The following is an 18,104-nucleotide window of genomic DNA, read 5'->3' on the forward strand; positions in this document are numbered from 1 at the left end:
TGCTACCAGAGCTCCGAGTATTTCCCATCTTCTCTTTGCTGATGATTCATTAATTTTGATCTATCAAAATCAGGCAAATGCTATGCAGGCATGCAGCTGTTGGGGGGTTGGGGGGGGGGGGGGGTGTCCTGGAGGTGTGGACTCCAAAATAGCAGAGGGGAAAGGGTGTACTTGAGATTACTAAGGGGGTGTTTGGGACTGCTCTGCTCCACGTTTTTTAGCCAAACGGTTTCAGCTCCACGCACTCAGTTCGAGAAAAAAAGGTGGAGTTGTGAGAGCACTAAAGAGGTACTCCACAAACTCCAGTTTTTTATGGAGCTGCTCTATAATGGAGTTTGTGGAGCAGTCCCAAACACCCCATAAGGAGACGATGAATGATCGAACTTGGGATTGCCGGTTAGGGGTATTGCCGGTGGCGGTGCATGTGGGAAACTCAAGAGTGGCAACTTTTAAATATCTGAAAGAGCCTATTTGGCAGCGAATTCAGGGTTGGAAAGAGAAGATGGATAGTTATCTAGAGTGGGCAAGGAAATTTTAATTAAAGCTGTCGCGCAGGCCATTCCAGACTTTTGCAATGGGTTGTTTTGACCTCACTAAGAGCCTATGTGATCAAATCACTGCCATGGTTAGGTTAGCCGCTTCTGGTGGAGTCAGCAGGGCAATGAACATAAAATGCATTGGCTTAGTTGGGAGAAACTCACAATGGCAAAGGAGGAAGGGGGGCTGGGTTTTCGGGATATCCACGGCTGCAACATGGCCATGTTGGCTAAACAAGAGTGGAGATTGCTCAGAGTCTCTTTGCTCACAGGTGCTAAAGGTGAAATACTTCCCTTATGGTGATGTGCTTGGGGAGAAACCGAGGAGCAATGTGTCATATTCATGGCGGTATACTATCGGGGTTGGAATTACTTAAGAAAGGATTAATTTGGAGAATAGGTGATGGCTCACAGGTGAAAATTTGGAGTGATCCTTGGCTACCAAGAAGTGATCTCTGCAGGCCGATTACACCAGGAGGGGCAAAGCTTGCTGTTACACTTAGACAGCTTCTGCCTCTCTACCAAGCTATCACCACGGTGAGCGTGGAGAACGGTGAATCGACTTCCTTCTGGCATGATGTCTGGCTGGAAGATGATGCACTTGTAGACGTATATCCGGCTCTCTTCAGTCACTCCAAACTTCAGTCGGCCTCCGTCAAAGAAATCATCGATGTTGGCATTCAGAACACTATGGTTCTTCGGCTATCAACAGCTGCTCAACAAGAACTGCGGGATGCCCAGGAAGCGATAACCAGCCTTCACCTCTCAGACCAAAGTGATTCCAGGAAATCGGTGTTCGCAACACAAGACTGCAGCCTGGACAGTGGTGCCATTTACAAGATGATCAAGGCAAAAACTCAACCCTCTAGCCCCAAGGCCAAATTCATCTGGGAATCATATGCACCTCCACGCGTCCAACTCTTCATGTGGCTGTTAACTAGGGGCAGGATCCAATGCAGAACGGTTCTCTTCTCCAAAACCGTGGTTGACGACCGGACTTGTGAAATTTGTCGGGCTTCTGAAGAATCTGCAGACCACATCGTTTGTGGGTGCAACCTCGCTGGTCAGCTGTGGCAGAGGCTACAGATTCAAGTAAACCCCGGGGATCTGGACATCATTCACTCATGGTCTCCCCCAACAAACATCCCGCGCGAGGCTTTCTCCTCCTTCCTGGCAATTTGCTGCTGGCAACTCTGGAAAGCGAGAAACGCTCTCATCTTCAGAAGTGAAACTACCAGCGTACAAGCATTACTCCTGCAATGCAAAAACGCCGCCACGCAGTGGGCCTTCAGACTTCCGGCATCCAGGAATCATATCGCACAGGCTTGGGTACTCGCCTTCCAGCAAGCGAGGCAGGGTGAAGGATAACTGTCTTCATTAGTCTAAACGATGTATGTTTCTTTCTCTATGCTAGTGATCCTAGTGTACACCTGTCCAGGTGCACCATGTACAAAAGATCTATGTAAACTAAATTAAAGCCGTTTTGGGCCGTGAGAAATACAAAAACCAGGTGGGGAGCGACTCCCCCCTGTTGACCGTCAAAAAAAAAAGCTTGCTGTTCTAATTGCTGCTTTAGAACAGCAACATCAAACGCTATCCTCACCGACAACCTCCAATTGTGGGGCAATGACTTGATCATTCCATCCTTGTCATCATCCACCAACAGCTTCATATGTTCGAGGCGCCATTCATTAGACGTCCCCCAGCAGGAAGCCATCTTGACTTCATCTGGATTGTGGGGCAATGGCTTGATCATTCCGTCCTTGTCATCATCCACCAACAGCTTGATATGTTCGAGCCGCCATTCATTAGACGTCCCCCAGCATCGTTGCCAAAGATTTGGCAGCAGTTGATTCGTAATGGAGTTCTACTTCCAGTTTTTTAAAAAGAAAAAAAAAGAACATACTTGGTTGAAGATGAAGTCGGACTCCTTTTTTTTTGGATAGCGGACTTCATTAAATTCCTACTACCTTGATTACAGAAATGCATGCATCCCGAGCAGGGAATGAATCTGAAGTGCTGTGTAGTAGAGTAGAAGTGCAACTGAAACCTATAGCAGCAGCAGTGGACCTGTAAGCCTGATGTGCTAAGGAGTGTGCTGTGGTATTTAGGCTTCTTTGAATTTTGTGAACTCTCAACTGATTTCCCTCCAAGGTTTTCAGGAAGCCTGCTGTGAGGCTTTTTATACTTCCAATGTGGAGGATTGGAGAAGTTTGAGGAGTTATAGAAGTTCGCCATTGATTGGTTGTCTTTGTGAAGAATGTTGCATTTGTGAATCCAAGTTGCTGAACTATTGAGGCTGCAAGTAGTAGTGCAGCAGCTTCTGCCATGAGGACTGAGTCAACTGTAATGTGTGCCTGAACAAACGCCAGCAAAGTTTGTGGGCCGGTTGTATTGACTATGAAGACTCCAAGTTCTTCTTTCCTTGGGTAGTTGTTGCTGTCAGGCATCAAGGATGCATCACAGTAACATCGTACTTCAGGAATGTTTTCCTGTAAGTAGATAAGAGTTGTGCCGTGGTATTTCTCTGCTTTGTGTTGGTGAAGGTGTCTCTGTCCTTGTTGCTCTGCTGTAGAGTCCCGGTGGCCGGTGAAGGATGGAGTTTGGTGTTGAGCTGCATTGGAAGAGACCATACCTTGTTGTTTTGTGCCGATGAATGGTTGTTTATAGAGGTAGTGGCTTGCTGCTGCTGTTGCAGGCTTGCTCATTCCTGTTCTTCGTCTGCATTGGACAGTGTACGTCCATGTTCTGAACTCTTTCAATCTCCAAAAATGAAACCAAAACTTATTGATTCTATGAACTGGAAAAGGCATAAAGGCACAACTCAGATGGATGCACTGTCAAGCTCTGACGCCAGGTCAACAAACTAGTTTTACGTTACCTGATAGATCACAACAACCTAATAAATGCTTCATCATTTACTCATTTAGTGATGATGCACCAAGCTCTGATCTCCTAATGCCAGATGCATGAACGAAAATCCCCTTCCTTACTTCCTACCTAGGCATTGTCAAACAACAGAAGACGTGTGATAGAAAAGGTCCCTAGCTGCTGAAATGGAAGGCTTTTAATTCCTGGGATGCTGGGAACAAAAAACTGATAAAGATCGACATCTATGATGCCACGACTGCGCTCCAGAAGGTCGACGTGATTCTTCGGAAATTCTGAACAAGAATCATCCAATACAACTTATGTATCACCCCTTTCATAAAAGTATAGCATCCAAGGGGATATGTCATGCAGTGCTTAATACTATGACATTGTATTTTTCTTTTTCAAAGTTAACATGTACCAGATCGGATAACATTATAGTAATACAATCCAACTTATATTATGTGTCCTTAGCTGATATAGAAGTTGTGTTATTGCATATAAGTGACATGCTATTTCCATGCCTTGGACTTGACTATTTATATTTGAAGGGTGAGGTGGTCTTACACGATTACAAGTTTGAATCCTTAAAAAATCATGTGAAATTAAAAATTTTACTTGGGCTTACCCAAATTCTAGTTTGAAAGTTTGTTTGGCCAGTCTTCCAAAAACCCATAACTCACTCGTCTGCACTCTAAAATGGATGTTCTATACCTGCGTTTTGGAAATCTCTATGAGAGCTACACAATGATGAACTTTATTTAATTTGTCATCATCACTAAACCTAGCTAAGATAGGTTTAAAAACCGTCTAAGCATGCTTTCGTAGACATCCAATTTGGTTTCTATATCACAATTAAGGAAAAGGAAGGCTACAATACAGTATAGTCTAAATATTGTGGGTATAGTGGTTAGCTCATTACAAAGTCGGTGTGACACTGCACATATAGCCTTCTCTGGTTGGTTACTTCTTTGTGATGGAAGCTACTCATCCAGGTTCAAGTCTTTAAATTGAAACAAATGCTCATATTTTTATATTATTTCAGAATTTAATTCTTTGGTCCAACTTAGTTTTTCGGAGATGATTACATAAGTAAGGTGAGCATACATGTGTGTTTATATAGGTAAGTGTACACTTGTATATAAGCGTCTAAGTAGTAGGTCTCGAAACAAAAAACACTACAACTTACTTTGTTTCTAAACTCGCCAAGCTGCGTGGACATCATATTTCTAAGTGCTACCAAGCACTCAAGCAAACCTTGCCCAATGCCTGGAAAGTGGAGCTAATATTGAGCAGCGGATCCAAACAGCCTAATAATACTATAACAAGGATGATGAATTATCATGAGCTGCAGCCACACGAATTCAAATTGACCAAGTTACAATGCGGCACACAATGCCATATAATGTTAATGAAATGATAGTGCGTCATACATTTTCAGTCAGCGGGTTCTACAAAAATTCAGGTAATTCAAGCGCCGATGCAGTCTGCAGCATATCAGGGATCACCTCCAGCAGGTATGTGAGCAATCCACCTAGCAGGAAGAGAAACACAAACGCGAGCACGATCTTGGCGGCATAGATGCAAGTGCCCTTTAATGTCTCCGTATCAACGGCATCTTCTTTGGATAGCTGTCTGTCACCCTGTTTCTGCAATTGACAATCCACACAAAATGATTACTCGAAAAAAAAGGATTATTTAGTCTGGATTCGTTTGTTTGGAGGCTGACAAATAACTGGTTTGGAGCCGGCCAAAACAACCAAAATGAATTGGAGAGAAAAAGCGAACCAGCCAAGATTGGTATGGTGTTGCGATCTCTAATTGATTGATGTGGACACCATTTTTTTGTATGGAACTGGAGGGGCCACAAGCCCCTACAGAGAATTTATTTAAATGAAAACAAGTTTACAACGAACAAAGAAGGAAAAAGACAGAACAGGAAGCAAAATACAACAAAGCACACCCTAACACAAAGAAGAACTAGTCAAATCAGGAGACAAAGAACGAAACGAAGAAAATAGCAGCCAGCCCCGTAGGGAGACAAGCCTAATCTGCTGTTGGAAGAAGATTTTGCATTCTTGTAAACTCATCTGATTGTTGTGGAAAATCATTTCATTTCTAGCTATCCAGATAGTCCATGCCATGATGATAACCACAACCAGATATGTTGTCCACAGTATCACTGCGCTGAACTGCAACTGAAACAAACATCCAACAGTGACTAAGGGCTTGTTTTGAATCCTCTCCTCTAAACTTTAGAGCTCAAGCTGTAACTTTAGAGCTCAAGCTGTAGACAGACGACCTAAAATTAGCTCTTAACTTAAGCTCACCTCATTATAGAGTTTTAGAACTCAAAAGTGAGCTAAAGTGCTTAAAACAACCGAAAGTGATTTAGCTTCTCCTAAAAACGACAGTCCATAAAAACTAATGCCTGGTTCTTGATTCTTGAAGAAAAATTGAGCTTTTACTCGAGGCAGTTTATTCAATGACAGATGCAGGTGAGGTACCGTGTCCGCGTGCAGCGGGTGATGGAGCCCGGTCGCGTCCTGCGCGGTGACGGTCTGCAGCCTCCAGCCGCGGCCGTAGTCGGCGAGGGCCGCGCTGGGCCCGAAGCTGACGGGCTCTTCGCCGTCCCTGACGGCCTCGACGTGCAGCGCCGGCGGGGCCCCGGGGTCGAGCTTGCGGTTGATGGCGTGCAGCGCGTAGCGGGCCGTCGTCCCCGCCGCGAACCGCCGGACCTTGCCGGAGCTCCTGCACGTCACCTCCAAGAACTGCCATGCCGCAAGCAGGCAACAAGCGCGTCAACTCGACGCTTTTCAGTTGCTCGCGATCGGAGATTTGCAATTCTGAATTTTCCGCGGTACAAGAAGATTCAGGGAGCTTTCCGCGGCAGGAGGAGAGCAGGTCTTACCGGTGGCGGTGGAGGAGGAGCGTCGCCGGCGCCGTCCTTGCCCGGCTGCTGGGCGTCGCCGGGCAGCTGCGCCCGCCGCTCCATCGCCGCGCGCGCTGACTCGCGCCCCGCTGGGTAAGCTGCCCGCTGCCCACCCTCGGATTTGTGACGGCAGGGGTGGGGCCGTGCGGCACGCCTTTGGTTGACTTTTACCTTTTGGATGGTGTGCTGTTCGGGACGGATTCGCGCTCGGTAGATTCTGGTCCGCGTCGCAAGTCGGTCAGGTCCGTCGGAGCAGAGCACCAACCGCGACCCAAACCCACGCCATGCACCGGCAGCTCCGGTGCGGTGACGCTCGAGCTGGTGCTTGAACGACCCAAGTGCCCGACCACCTGGCACAACTCAACTCGTTTCACCTGATCGTAACTATGATCAACTCTTCATTGGTCGGTAACGAGATAAACCAAACATAAAGCACTCCCTACTTTCCTCTGTTTAAATCTATGCTGAAATGCATATATACCAGGTAAAAATATGTAAATCGTTACAGTGATCAAAGAAGCCACATCCTGTTTCCATATGGTTCCCAGTAGAAAATTTCAGACCAGACCAATTGAGAACTACATGGTAAAACTGATCTCAGGTTCCCAGTTGTTCACTGTTAACCTTTAAAAAAATTGCAGATTCTAATTGTACAAAAGAATATGTTCTCAAAGAAAAAGGAATAGGGTTACTGCAACCCCAACGAATCTAGCCTTGTCCATCCAACTCCACACACCAAATATTTGGCCTACTCTTCGTTTTCCTTGGTTGCTATCTAACATATTTCAAACCTAAAAAAAACATCTGTTTCCCACTCTGGAACAATTCTCGACTGAAAACAAGTTTTACAGCTTAACTCATGAAATCAAATGCAGCTCACTTCTTAGAAGGGATAGCAGTTGTTTTATTTGTGCTTGCTTGAGGGTCATTTGCCATCCTGGATGAAGCGCCATCTATGGCAATGTTCCCCAACTCTAAAGCCATTGCATCTCTTTCTTCATTCTCCTTCTTTTGCTTCTCAGAAACACCATCAACTGAACTCTGTGCTGAGTCTGGCAGTGTCTTAGGTTGCTGTCGGAGGGGACCAACATCAAGCCAGGGATGCTGAAGCAACTGAGCAGCAGTAGGGCGCTTCTCAGGAACAAAATCAAGTATTGGAACAAGAAAATCCGCCATCCCAATAGCATTTACTTCAGTGAACTCGTACTTCTCCATCAGTACCTTGTTGAGAGGCCAGAACCGCAAGCGTCGGATGTGCCTCAAATCCCCATACCGATTGAAGAAGTCACGTGAATACCGACCACCCAATGCAATCTGGGAAACATCATTTGTATGACAAAATTAAGAACACTATGATCTTTTGCTTAAGAACTATGGCAAGTTAAAATTGAAACCTTGCTAACCTTTCGAGGCATCATTCCTAGCAGTTCCATCATCAGCGCAAGGTGATCCTGCATTATGAAGAATTTCTCAGAATATAACTCCATCTTGGGAAGGGAGCATGTCAAATCATTTTCCCAAAAAAAAAAGAAATTGCAAAGCTGCAGTCTAGAGCACATACTTGGCACATGCAAAAATACTATTAAAATGAAGAAACCTTGATGTAGAAATTTTACATAGTTCAAGGACTAATTTTTAGAGTAATCAGCAGTCGATTCCCAACAAAATGCAAAGGCCAATCAACTAGAAAAAACCCAAATGATAAATACTTCAAACTTGCTCAATCCACGCGAATAAAACTTTCCATATGGTTCAAGATCAAATGCCATATGCAAGTCAAAAATGATTTACTATCAACATCGTTTCTTGTTACGGATACAGAAAATAGCAAACAAAAACTCATTCTGCCCAGTCAGGGTGCAGCAAGCCACAAGCCAAAGGGAGTAACAAGGCACAGCAACGTTGGCAGAAGTTGAGAAAAAAAGAGTTTCTAGCTCTACCACTTAGCCTTTGTGTTCTTCTGTAACCTATTTTTTAGACATCAATTTGCTTCTCTTACAAGAAATCAATTTAGATATGGAATTGAAACTTCCTCAAAACTATCTATCATAAATGCATCCTTCGAAATGATCAGTGATAAGTAGGTCAAAGTAGTTCATGATTAGAATCCTAGCATCATAATTAGATAAACCATAACTGTAAAGTGGCTAAGCCAAAAACAACAGAGCATGTAAAGTAGGCAGAAGGTAAACATCATCAGTTCAAATTGTAGAAAAATATTATGCAAAAGTGGGTAATAGCTTATGTGGTTGTGCGTGCCACCCCAGTATCGACAAACTAAATAGTTACTGTACTTTTCAGTTTTTTTTTAAAAAAAAAAGACCTCCATTCTATTTTATTTGGCATTTTAGATTTGTGAACACATGGTAGGGAAAAGTAAAGATCAACCACTAAAGTTGTATCCTGCTCTAACTGGCTAAACTCATTGTCTCCTATTGTCACCAGCTAGCAAAGCAAAGTACCTTTTTGCATTGGGTAGTTCACAGATGTTCAGTGTCAGTGACGCGAAGTAAAAAAAAAAGTGTAATGACACATATGACCAAGGATATGTACATGAAAGATGTATGCAAAAAAACATGGAAAATACAGGGACACAATTAAAAACATCATGGATTTACTACTAAGAAAAAAAATAGAAGATGCACACTGCATTTATTTCAAGATTCGTGTTCGATTATCATAGTTTAAACAGGTTCATGCTCTTTTTTTGTTTGTTATTCTTTGCTGGGTAAGGATGAGGATCCTACCAAACCAAAAGAGAGTTAGCTGAAACCAAAGCAAAGTTGTATAATAATAAAATGAGTTCTTCAGAACAGACTTAGTCACTTCTGTTATGAGATTTCAGAATAACTACACATAAAACAATTAGACTAGAGGGCAAATTACATTGTGTTCATTGCAAGTCAATATGAAAGGCTTTTTTTGGGTTATCAAGACAACCTTATGTTCAGGGTACACTTGTAATCGGTGATTCTCTTTCCTTTTTTCTTGGATACGATTCCATGAAAAGTACAATAGATGAAATCAGGGCAATAAGAAAAAAACATACCTCATCTCTGTCAAAATTATCGCCACTATGTGGATCAAATAGCACATCCCCAGTGGCAAGCTCAAAGCAAATGCATGCAAAGGACCACAGGTCAGCAGATGTAGAATACTTGGAACCAAGTATAACCTCAGGACATCTGTATTGCCTTGTTTGAATGTCGCTTGTGAACTGCTTGTATGTCCAACATGCATTTCCAAAGTCCACCAGCTTGCATTTTAGATCAGCCTCCATTGCCATCTTCTTCTTGGCCCCTTTGCTACCCCGTCTATCTCGTGTTGCCCGCTTCTTAGCTCCATCCTGAATAGGACTACCCTCATTTGTTGTACCCAGATCTCCTCGGTCATCTGATCCATCTGTGTCAGCAGATGCCACAGCACTACTTCCTTCTGAAGTTGCAGCAGCTGCACGTTTGGCTTTCTTCCGGATCTTCTTCTTCTGGTTCTTGGTGAGGCCACCATTTCCTGATTGTGCAGGCACCTTTGGAGGTGGCTCGTCTGTCCTCGCTGAAGGCAAAACCAGGGGTAAACCTGATTTCCGAGGGTCCTTAGAGGGGTCAATGGTAGACACAAGCAATATATTCTCTGGCTTAAGGTCAGTGTGAATAATAGAAAGTGTACGGTGGAGGTAGTCAAGACCAATGAGCACGTGGCGGCATATCTCCTTAACCATCGGAAGGGGAATTCCACGATAATCCGTGTACTTTATCAGGGTCAATAGGTTATCACCGAGAAACTCAAAAACCATGCACACATGGTTACCATTAGGACCCGAGTGCTTGAAGTGGTCAAGAAGCTTAACAACACATTTTGAGTCGTCAGGATCACCATCAGCAATCTGCTTCAAGATCTTGATCTCATCCATGGCTGCTTCTGTGTAGTGTTGAGCGCTCTTCTGCACCTTCAGCGCCACATATCTCTGTACAGAGCATCAACAAATCCAGAAACGTTAAGACATCTCCCTGAATCTCTAGATAGCAGGGGATAAAGAAATCTGAATTTTCGTGAATAATGGGAATCCCAAATGGAACAGTAGCTATCATTTTATCCGCAACGAATCTATGCATTAGTATCCTTCAGGGAAAGTAACGAACAGTTGGTGAGCAGAGGCAAACAGCAGCAGCAAACTGGATAAACCGCATCCAGATCGACAACACGAATCATTGGAATTGAACACGAAGAGATCTCGAGAAAAAGGGTTAGGGCACGCACGGAGTGGGCTGTGTCCCAGGCAAGCCAGACGGTGGAGAAGTGGCCCCATCCGAGCTTGGACTGCACAACGTAGGTGCCCTGCTTGAAGGAGTCTCCGACGCGGACGGAGTGGTATCCGCCACGGCGGTAGTCCTCGGTGCCCTCGTCCTCCGACGTGTAGTCGCTGCTCTCGACCTCCTCATCCTCCGCCTCCTCCGCCTCGCCCCTCCCCCTGTGCCCCGCATCCGCCTCCATCGCCGCCGCCCCCTCCTCGCCCTCCATCCGCCGCCTCGACAACGACCCCGCCGCTTCCGCCTCCGCCATCGCGCGGGAGCCCGGATCTGCGCGGTGGCGCGCGGGAGCTAGGGTTTTGGGCTGCCTTTTCTAGTGGCGGTGGTGCTCGGCTCGTCTGTCTGGCGCTCCCGCTGCGCTTCCTTCGTCTTTGCCTCCTCTGCGCCCCGAGGAGCACCGCTTTATTATTAGCGGGGCGACTCTTTGTAAAACATACGAACATCATTTATTTGTTTTCATTCAAACAATACTAATAAGAATAATAAGAATAATAAGATGGTCATAGTCATATACATTTAGCTAAAACATACGAGCGCCATTTATTTCATTTCAATAATAATAATAATAATAATAATAATAATAATAATAATAATAATAATAATAATAATAATAATAATAATGTATACATACTCCCGATTTAGATGTAGATAGTGACACGATTTTCAAAATATAATTTTTATAAAAATATTTAGAAAAAATGATATATGTATACTTTTATGAAAAGATTTTTAAAGATAAATCTATTCATATAATTTTTACATTTGCAAACTTAATATTTTATATATTCTTATTGTTTGACTCAAATCTTGTCCAAAATAACTTCTAAATTCTATATGGAAAGAGTACGCTCGTTATCATATACATTTAGGTAGGCTCAACACAATTATTTTTTTTATTTTTTTGTGATCAAGTACATATATCCGTATTTCTCAATACAACTAGATCATTAGATCTTCAGTTAGGCCGTACTTTCATAAATGGCTAATAGTTCATAGTAATATTAACAGCTGATTTGACTCCTCTAGTAAGATGATTGTTAATTAGTTAGGTATTAGCTAACAATTAGTTAGACAATTAGTTAGACTTAGGGGGTGTTTGGGACTGCTCTGCTCCACGTTTTTCAACTCTGCTTCACGTTTTTTAGCCAAACGGTTTTACCTCCACGCACTCAGTTTGAGGAAAAAGAGTGGAGTTGTGAGAGCATCTAAAGAGGTACTCCACAAACTCCAGTTTTTTGTGGAGCTGCTCCATGGTGGAGTTTATGGAGCAGAGCTTGTAGAGCAGTCCCAAACACCCCCTTAGACTATTTTGATCTAAATAAGCTAATTGTTTGCAATTCTTCATGAATAAAAATAAAACCGTAGACAATTTTTGTTTTTGATGGTTATATGTGATTATTAGTAAAAATATGAGCAGAATTAGAAATTCTAACCCGAATAGACAGGTAGGGGGTACAAATATCAACATCATTGCTAATAATGATCATACTTATATTATCGTTTAAATTAAGCAACTATTCTTTAGTTTTGAGAGGACAGACTAACTACTAACTAGTGTGTTTCATGAATATGCACACATGCTAAACATCGTGCAACACTCTGTCATATTATTCAAAAAATGACTTTGACGAATAAGAAAATTGAATGGTGTGCTCAAAGCATTACAGGGTAACGACAGTCGACAGATGCTAGTTGGACTGGGCAAAAACATTTCAAAATGTTTTGATTGCACTTGTTTTTCTCTTAAAATAAAAATAATTTATTTTGAGTGAAAAAACGTGGCTAGCTCGATTTAAAGTTAAATCTCTATACCACAGAAGATTTTAATAAAAAGAAGAATAAATAAGTTTAAAACACTCAGAAAAAAGGTTGAACTGATTTGAAATGTACTCAGAGTAACATTTTTTTTGCTTGTCATTATCGCAATAAAGTGGTCTAAAACATATGTCAAAATAAGTAATGTTGTCAAAATAAGTAATGTTTTAGACTGAGATGAGAAAGAAAAGAGGTTGATGCATTTTCTGAAGTCGATCAAGTTGTCATCTACAATAAGATATTTTTGCTTAGCAATGTATACACAAATAAATCAATATAAATTGAAAAGTATTTATGACAGCATTTCTATGATAGACTCGACTACATCTGTGTTGTGTGTCTCTAAAATATTTATGGTTAAAGTTAAAACTATTTTTCACTTAGAAAATTTCATATGTTTAGAATCAGAGCTAGTAGGGAAATGCCATTTTGATCTCAGCTGCGCTGTTGTAGTTGAAGATTTGTTTCATTCTCAATTTTGAAATATATGTTTAATTTCAATCATTATATAATTTGGCAAAGAAAAAAATAGTGCATAGAGAAAATAAATCATTTGATGTAGTGATTAGTGAAGCATAACTGATTGTTCAACATTGCAGACTAGAAGTATGCTACTTTTTCGCATGATTATGGTTCCATTTTGTATAGGTGCATGGAGAGACAGTAAAGCTAAAAAAATAATGGCTAAGTCTTATTCCCTCTATCCCAAAATAGATGACCTTATTATAGTATTTAAATTTATCCTTACTTGACGGCTTCACTCTCAATGTATATTTCTATTTTTCCAATACATCTCTATCTCTACTTCTTGAGGAGCAATTTAATCTTTTGGCTTTAGTGTTGGTTTTTGAGAGATTATAAAATGCCATGTAATATGTGATGGAGGGAGTAATCCATTTTAGAAGAGGAATAAAATAGCTCTTTATTATAGTGCACAAAGGGGCTGAAGTTAGATTATTTATTTACCCAAAGGCTTTGGCATCTTCTTTTTCTTAAAAAAAAATCAGACTGTCGATATACAATATTCTAGAGTCAGCGGACCATGTGAACTTATCAGTCTAGCTTATTAGCCATGATATAGTGTTTTTTTTCTTATAATAAATCAACGAATAATACTTTTTAGTTTGGCTTATCAGCAAAACGAAACTTGTATGGCTCAAATGAATATGTACAAACTGTTATTTTAAAACTAAACGCTGTACGGATGCTCGCTTATGCTTTTTTTAGCGTTTTGTGGCTGGCTGTACAGCACAGCCGATTGGCTGCAACTCAAAATCATACAACCGATGAAAATGTTTCAGGTTGGCTGCTGCTGCTGTACAGGCGTAAGAAGCTGTTCCGATCATGCTGATACAAAATTTATAGATAATGTACGGCAGGTAAAATGCGCTAGAAAAGTTCAATGCTCCACGTTCATGGTTAATGTAGTCTCTGCTCAATTGATTTGTATGGAGTAGCTGTGAAGTCTAGACAGGAAGCGATCTGGACCATCAGCTCTGATGGCAAATTAGTGCTAGCTAGAAGCTAGCTAGAAACGACGATAATATATAGGTGGTGGTACCAACGGCACTGCACTTATGATCATTATCATCGCTGTTTTTAGCTGCAGAGAAAACAAGTATGCACGTGCATGAAAATGAAGCAAAGTGTTGTTGCTACTTGCTACAGCTCTATGATCATGTGCTGCAAAAAAGGAAAAAAAAAAAGGAAAACTATATCGCCACTGATCTCATTGAGAACTGGGTAACAAGGGCACATCACCTGACCTAAACACGTCAACAAAAACCCTAAAACATGTTAATAACTAGCGGAGGCAAGAATTACACATGGGATGGGGGGGGCGAGAGAGGGGGCAAAGGGAGTTCAATAATATATATATATATATATATATATATATATATATATATATATATATATTCTTTACGGTGTGATCTATGTTATTAAGTGCTCAACTTGAAGTATGACTGATGTTATTTTTTTAGTGGTAGATGATGTCACTGTTCACTTACACACCTGTTTAGCCTGTTTACACGAAGGGACGTACCTGATTGAGACATCTACTTAATCTTTCAAGGGGTTTGAGGGGCTCGTAGAAAAAGAATGCATATATGTACTTTACAAGGGTGAGTGTGCAAACATACATATATGAGTGTTTGGTTTTGTACCTTAATTCACAAGAGAGAGTTTTCAAAAGAGAAATCACAAGAGAGGGGATGACATATGATGTTATTGTCTAGAAGATGTTATAAATATGATTTTTTTTACGAAACTTGATGGCCTTGCACCCCTATATAAAATCTTATACTTTTATAAAACAAAACCCCACTACCTATTTCTCTTAACATGCAAGTTATCCAACACACAATTAAAATCCACTTGGTCATGTAACTGTAATGTTTACATCAACAAGTCATATATTTCTCTAAACATATAACTGTCCAACTAGACAATACACATTCCAACCTATTTATATTCCTTCTTTGTTCCCGCGGCAAGGTGCGAGAAATCCTCCTGGTTCATTAGAAAGTTAAAGCTAGAAGGTAGAGAAACAAGAAAACAGCAACAAAAGGGCAACGTATCTAGTGCAAACTTATCTCCCGTGCAAACTGTGCAAACTCTAATCTGGACCGTAGGATGTTGATCCAAGGGGGTGCATGAGAGAGGTGGAAGGAGGGATTTGTAAAAGTATGATTAAGAGCGGGCGGTTAAGTGCAAAATTACCCAATCTTTCCGTGCCCCTTGGATCAACATCCTATGGTCCAGATTAGAGTTTGCACAGTTTGCACAGAAGATGAATTTGCACTAGATCCGTTCCCCAACAAAAGACCTAAGAAACAAAGACGATCAGTAAAAAAAAGGAAAACCACAAAAATTATTTAGTTGCGCGTGTTATTGAACGCATGTGGCAGGTTTCAATTCAAATTGACGAGGCAGTGACCTAGAATAAGGCTCTTTAGTGAATCGAATTTTATCTATCGTAGAAATTAAATTGGTGATATGTTTTTTTTCTTAGGAATGGTCCAATACAATCCCCTTCTTAATATAATTGGAAATTATTCAATTATACTGGCTAAAAAAATATCCGTTCATATACTTAGGACAAACTATTTTATGTGATTTTTTTTCTGCACGGAAATAATCTTGTCTTGCCCCGGAAAATGATTGGTAGTGTGCTCCAAAATTGAAATAAAAACAGCTTGAAAAATATCTAAAGCCAGCTGAAAAGTGGAAAAGGACACCGTTAATCCAGCACGGAATATTTCCCAGACCTTGTAGATAAGGCTACACTCACTGATCACACACGTTCCTGCAGGAACTGGCAGGCATGGCGGGCTTCTGCACTCCTGCTGCCACTGCAGCTGCCCATGCCACTCCAACCCCTCTGGCGAGCTCAAGGAAGCACATCGTCATGTGCCTCTCCCCCAAGCCAGGCGGCGGTGGCGGAAGCAAGAGGGTGCGGCTTGCGAGTACAGGCGCAGCTCCTCAGGTGCGCGCGCTGGCGCCGGCGACCGCGGCGGAAGAAGCAGCGGGGCCCTCCCCCGCCCCTCTCAACGTGGACTACCTGGCCGCCGAGTTCGCCGGCCACGGCGTCAGCTTCGAGCCCGTGGGCAGCAGCTGCGCCGTCAAGATGGCGCTGCGCAACGGCAGCGTGGCCCACGTGCTGCTCCCCAGCGGGCTCGTCACGTCCTACAAGCCCGCCATGTGGCACGGCACGGTCACGGAGGTGCTCCACACGAACGTCGCCGAGGGCCCCGGCGGGCGGGCCGTCATCCGCGGCGGCGTGTCCGTGGACCTCCGTTGCGCTGGCGGCGATGGCGGTGTGTGGTCGCCGAGCGCGAGCGGGGCGTGGTCGCTGCGCGACGTCCGGGGAAACCCAACCACCTCCATCGAGGTACTACGCCTGAACAGTACAGTACAGCATAGTAGTGACTAGTGATAAGGCTCCCAAGCTTCAGATTCAGAAAGGTCATTCGTCATGGCATGGCACGTCGCGTTTCCTTGCAGATCGAGCTCGCGTCGGCGGCGCCGGGGAGCGCGGCCGCGGCGAGGTGCGTGGTGACGCTGCACCCGGAGGCGCTGGCCACGGAGCTCGCGGTGACGAACGGCGCGTCGTCGCCGATGGCACTGACGTGCGCCGTGCCCAACCACCTGCGGGTGAGCACCCCGGACGCCACCTACGCCCTGGGGCTCCTGGGCTCCGACTACCGCAGCGTGGAGCCCGCGCTGTCGGAGTTCAGCATCATCCCACCGGACTACGGGGCCGTGCAGCAGTCCGCAGCAGGGACGGCAGCGCGGCACCGGTGGGCGAACAGAGGCTTGGACATGATCCTCTCGGGCGGGCAGGACCGTGGCGCGGCGGACGAGTCCGACGGCGAGGAGGACGACGACTACAAGCACATGACGGATGTCATGTGCCGTGTGTACAGCAACGCGCCCAAGGAATTCACCATCATCGACAGGGTAAAAACCTTCGGAGATTGGCCATTCTCTGATTTATATTCAGGCCTTGTTTACTTTCAAAAGATTTTACAAAAATATAAATAGTACCATTTTCGTTTGTATTTGACAAATAGTATCAATCATAAACTAACTAGACTTAAAAGATTCGTCTCACAAATTACAGATAAACTGTAGTTAGTTATTTCTTTTATCTATGTGCCACAAGATTCGATGTGATCGAGAATATGAAAAATTTTGCAAAATATTGTGGGAACTAGGCCTTGTTTAGTTCGCAAATTTTCAAGATTCCTCGTCACATCGAATCTTTGGTCGCATGCATGGAGCATTAAATATAGACGAAAATAAAAACTAATTGTACACTTTATCTGTAATTTGTGAGATGAATCTTTTGAACCTAGTTACTTCATAATTGGACAATGTTTGTCAAATAAAAACGAAAGTGCTACAGTAGCCAAAAAAACTAATTTGTTTCCAAACTAAACAAGGCCTCAGTTGACTGGAAATGCAGGGCCTGAACGACTGATGCGAGCTTTTGCGCGGGAATCGTTTGCATTGCAGGGCAGGAGGAACTCGGTTCGCTTGCACAGGAAGGGGTTCGAGGAGCTGTACGTCTTCAGCCCGGGATCCCAGTACCAGTGGTACGGCAAATATGCATACGTGGTCGTAGGGCCTGCCATGCTGGAGCCTGTGATGCTGGGACCTGGAGACACGTGGCAGGGAGCTCAGCACCTGCTCAACCCCAATCTCTAGGAATGCTATGTGGGAGAACTGATGACCCTGGACATGTCACATGTTCGTGTACGTGTATCCAGATCAGCAGATGAGGCCAGGCGAGACGCAAAATAATTGGAAATCCAAATAATTAGCGAGTACAGATGTTGGAAATGCTGTCCATAGTGAATTCCTGATGACAGTGTTCAATATTAGAATTATTGGTCGATGTCGAATGCGATAATGCAAGGTGACCCGCGACCGAACAACATCTGCATCAGTGAACACCACCACAACGTTAATTTCACATCAGACCTGACTGACTAGCAAACATCTATGTCAGGTGAAAGAAAAACATATATATTGATCAGTGAAGTATCGAGAATAGCAGCATTTGCTTCAGTTGAAACTTCTCTATGTCCGTATGCTTCTACTTCACCTAAAACCAGTGCATGCGAAAGACACATCACA

At 43.2% G+C, this 18,104-nt stretch overlaps 2 protein-coding genes across 4 annotated transcripts; one reads left to right on the forward strand and one right to left on the reverse strand.

Moving 5' to 3' along the window:
- Positions 4,722-11,039, reverse strand: LOC8086251 (SRSF protein kinase 1). Its single transcript, XM_002466415.2, has 6 exons — positions 10,597-11,039; positions 9,389-10,303; positions 7,743-7,790; positions 7,220-7,653; positions 5,915-6,158; positions 4,722-5,056 (listed from the first exon to the last, which is right to left on the reverse strand). The coding sequence occupies exons 1-6, from the start codon at positions 10,897-10,899 to the stop codon at positions 4,859-4,861; spliced, it is 2,142 nt and encodes a 713-aa protein (XP_002466460.2). The 5' UTR covers positions 10,900-11,039; the 3' UTR covers positions 4,722-4,858.
- Positions 15,745-18,035, forward strand: LOC110429929 (protein NDH-DEPENDENT CYCLIC ELECTRON FLOW 5). Of its 3 annotated transcripts, none has more exons than XM_021446710.1 (3): positions 15,745-16,353; positions 16,467-16,922; positions 17,431-17,902. In XM_021446710.1, exons 1-3 carry the CDS (start codon positions 15,787-15,789, stop codon positions 17,443-17,445), a joined length of 1,038 nt encoding a protein of 345 aa, XP_021302385.1. In that variant the 5' UTR covers positions 15,745-15,786; the 3' UTR covers positions 17,446-17,902. The 3 variants fall into 3 exon arrangements, with proteins under 3 accessions (XP_021302385.1, XP_021302371.1, XP_021302378.1); XM_021446696.1 differs by having other exon boundaries at positions 15,747-16,353; positions 17,415-17,902; XM_021446703.1 differs by having other exon boundaries at positions 15,751-16,353; positions 17,481-18,035.

Source organism: Sorghum bicolor, chromosome 1, assembly GCF_000003195.3.
Source record: "Sorghum bicolor cultivar BTx623 chromosome 1, Sorghum_bicolor_NCBIv3, whole genome shotgun sequence".
NCBI lineage: Eukaryota > Viridiplantae > Streptophyta > Magnoliopsida > Poales > Poaceae > Sorghum > Sorghum bicolor.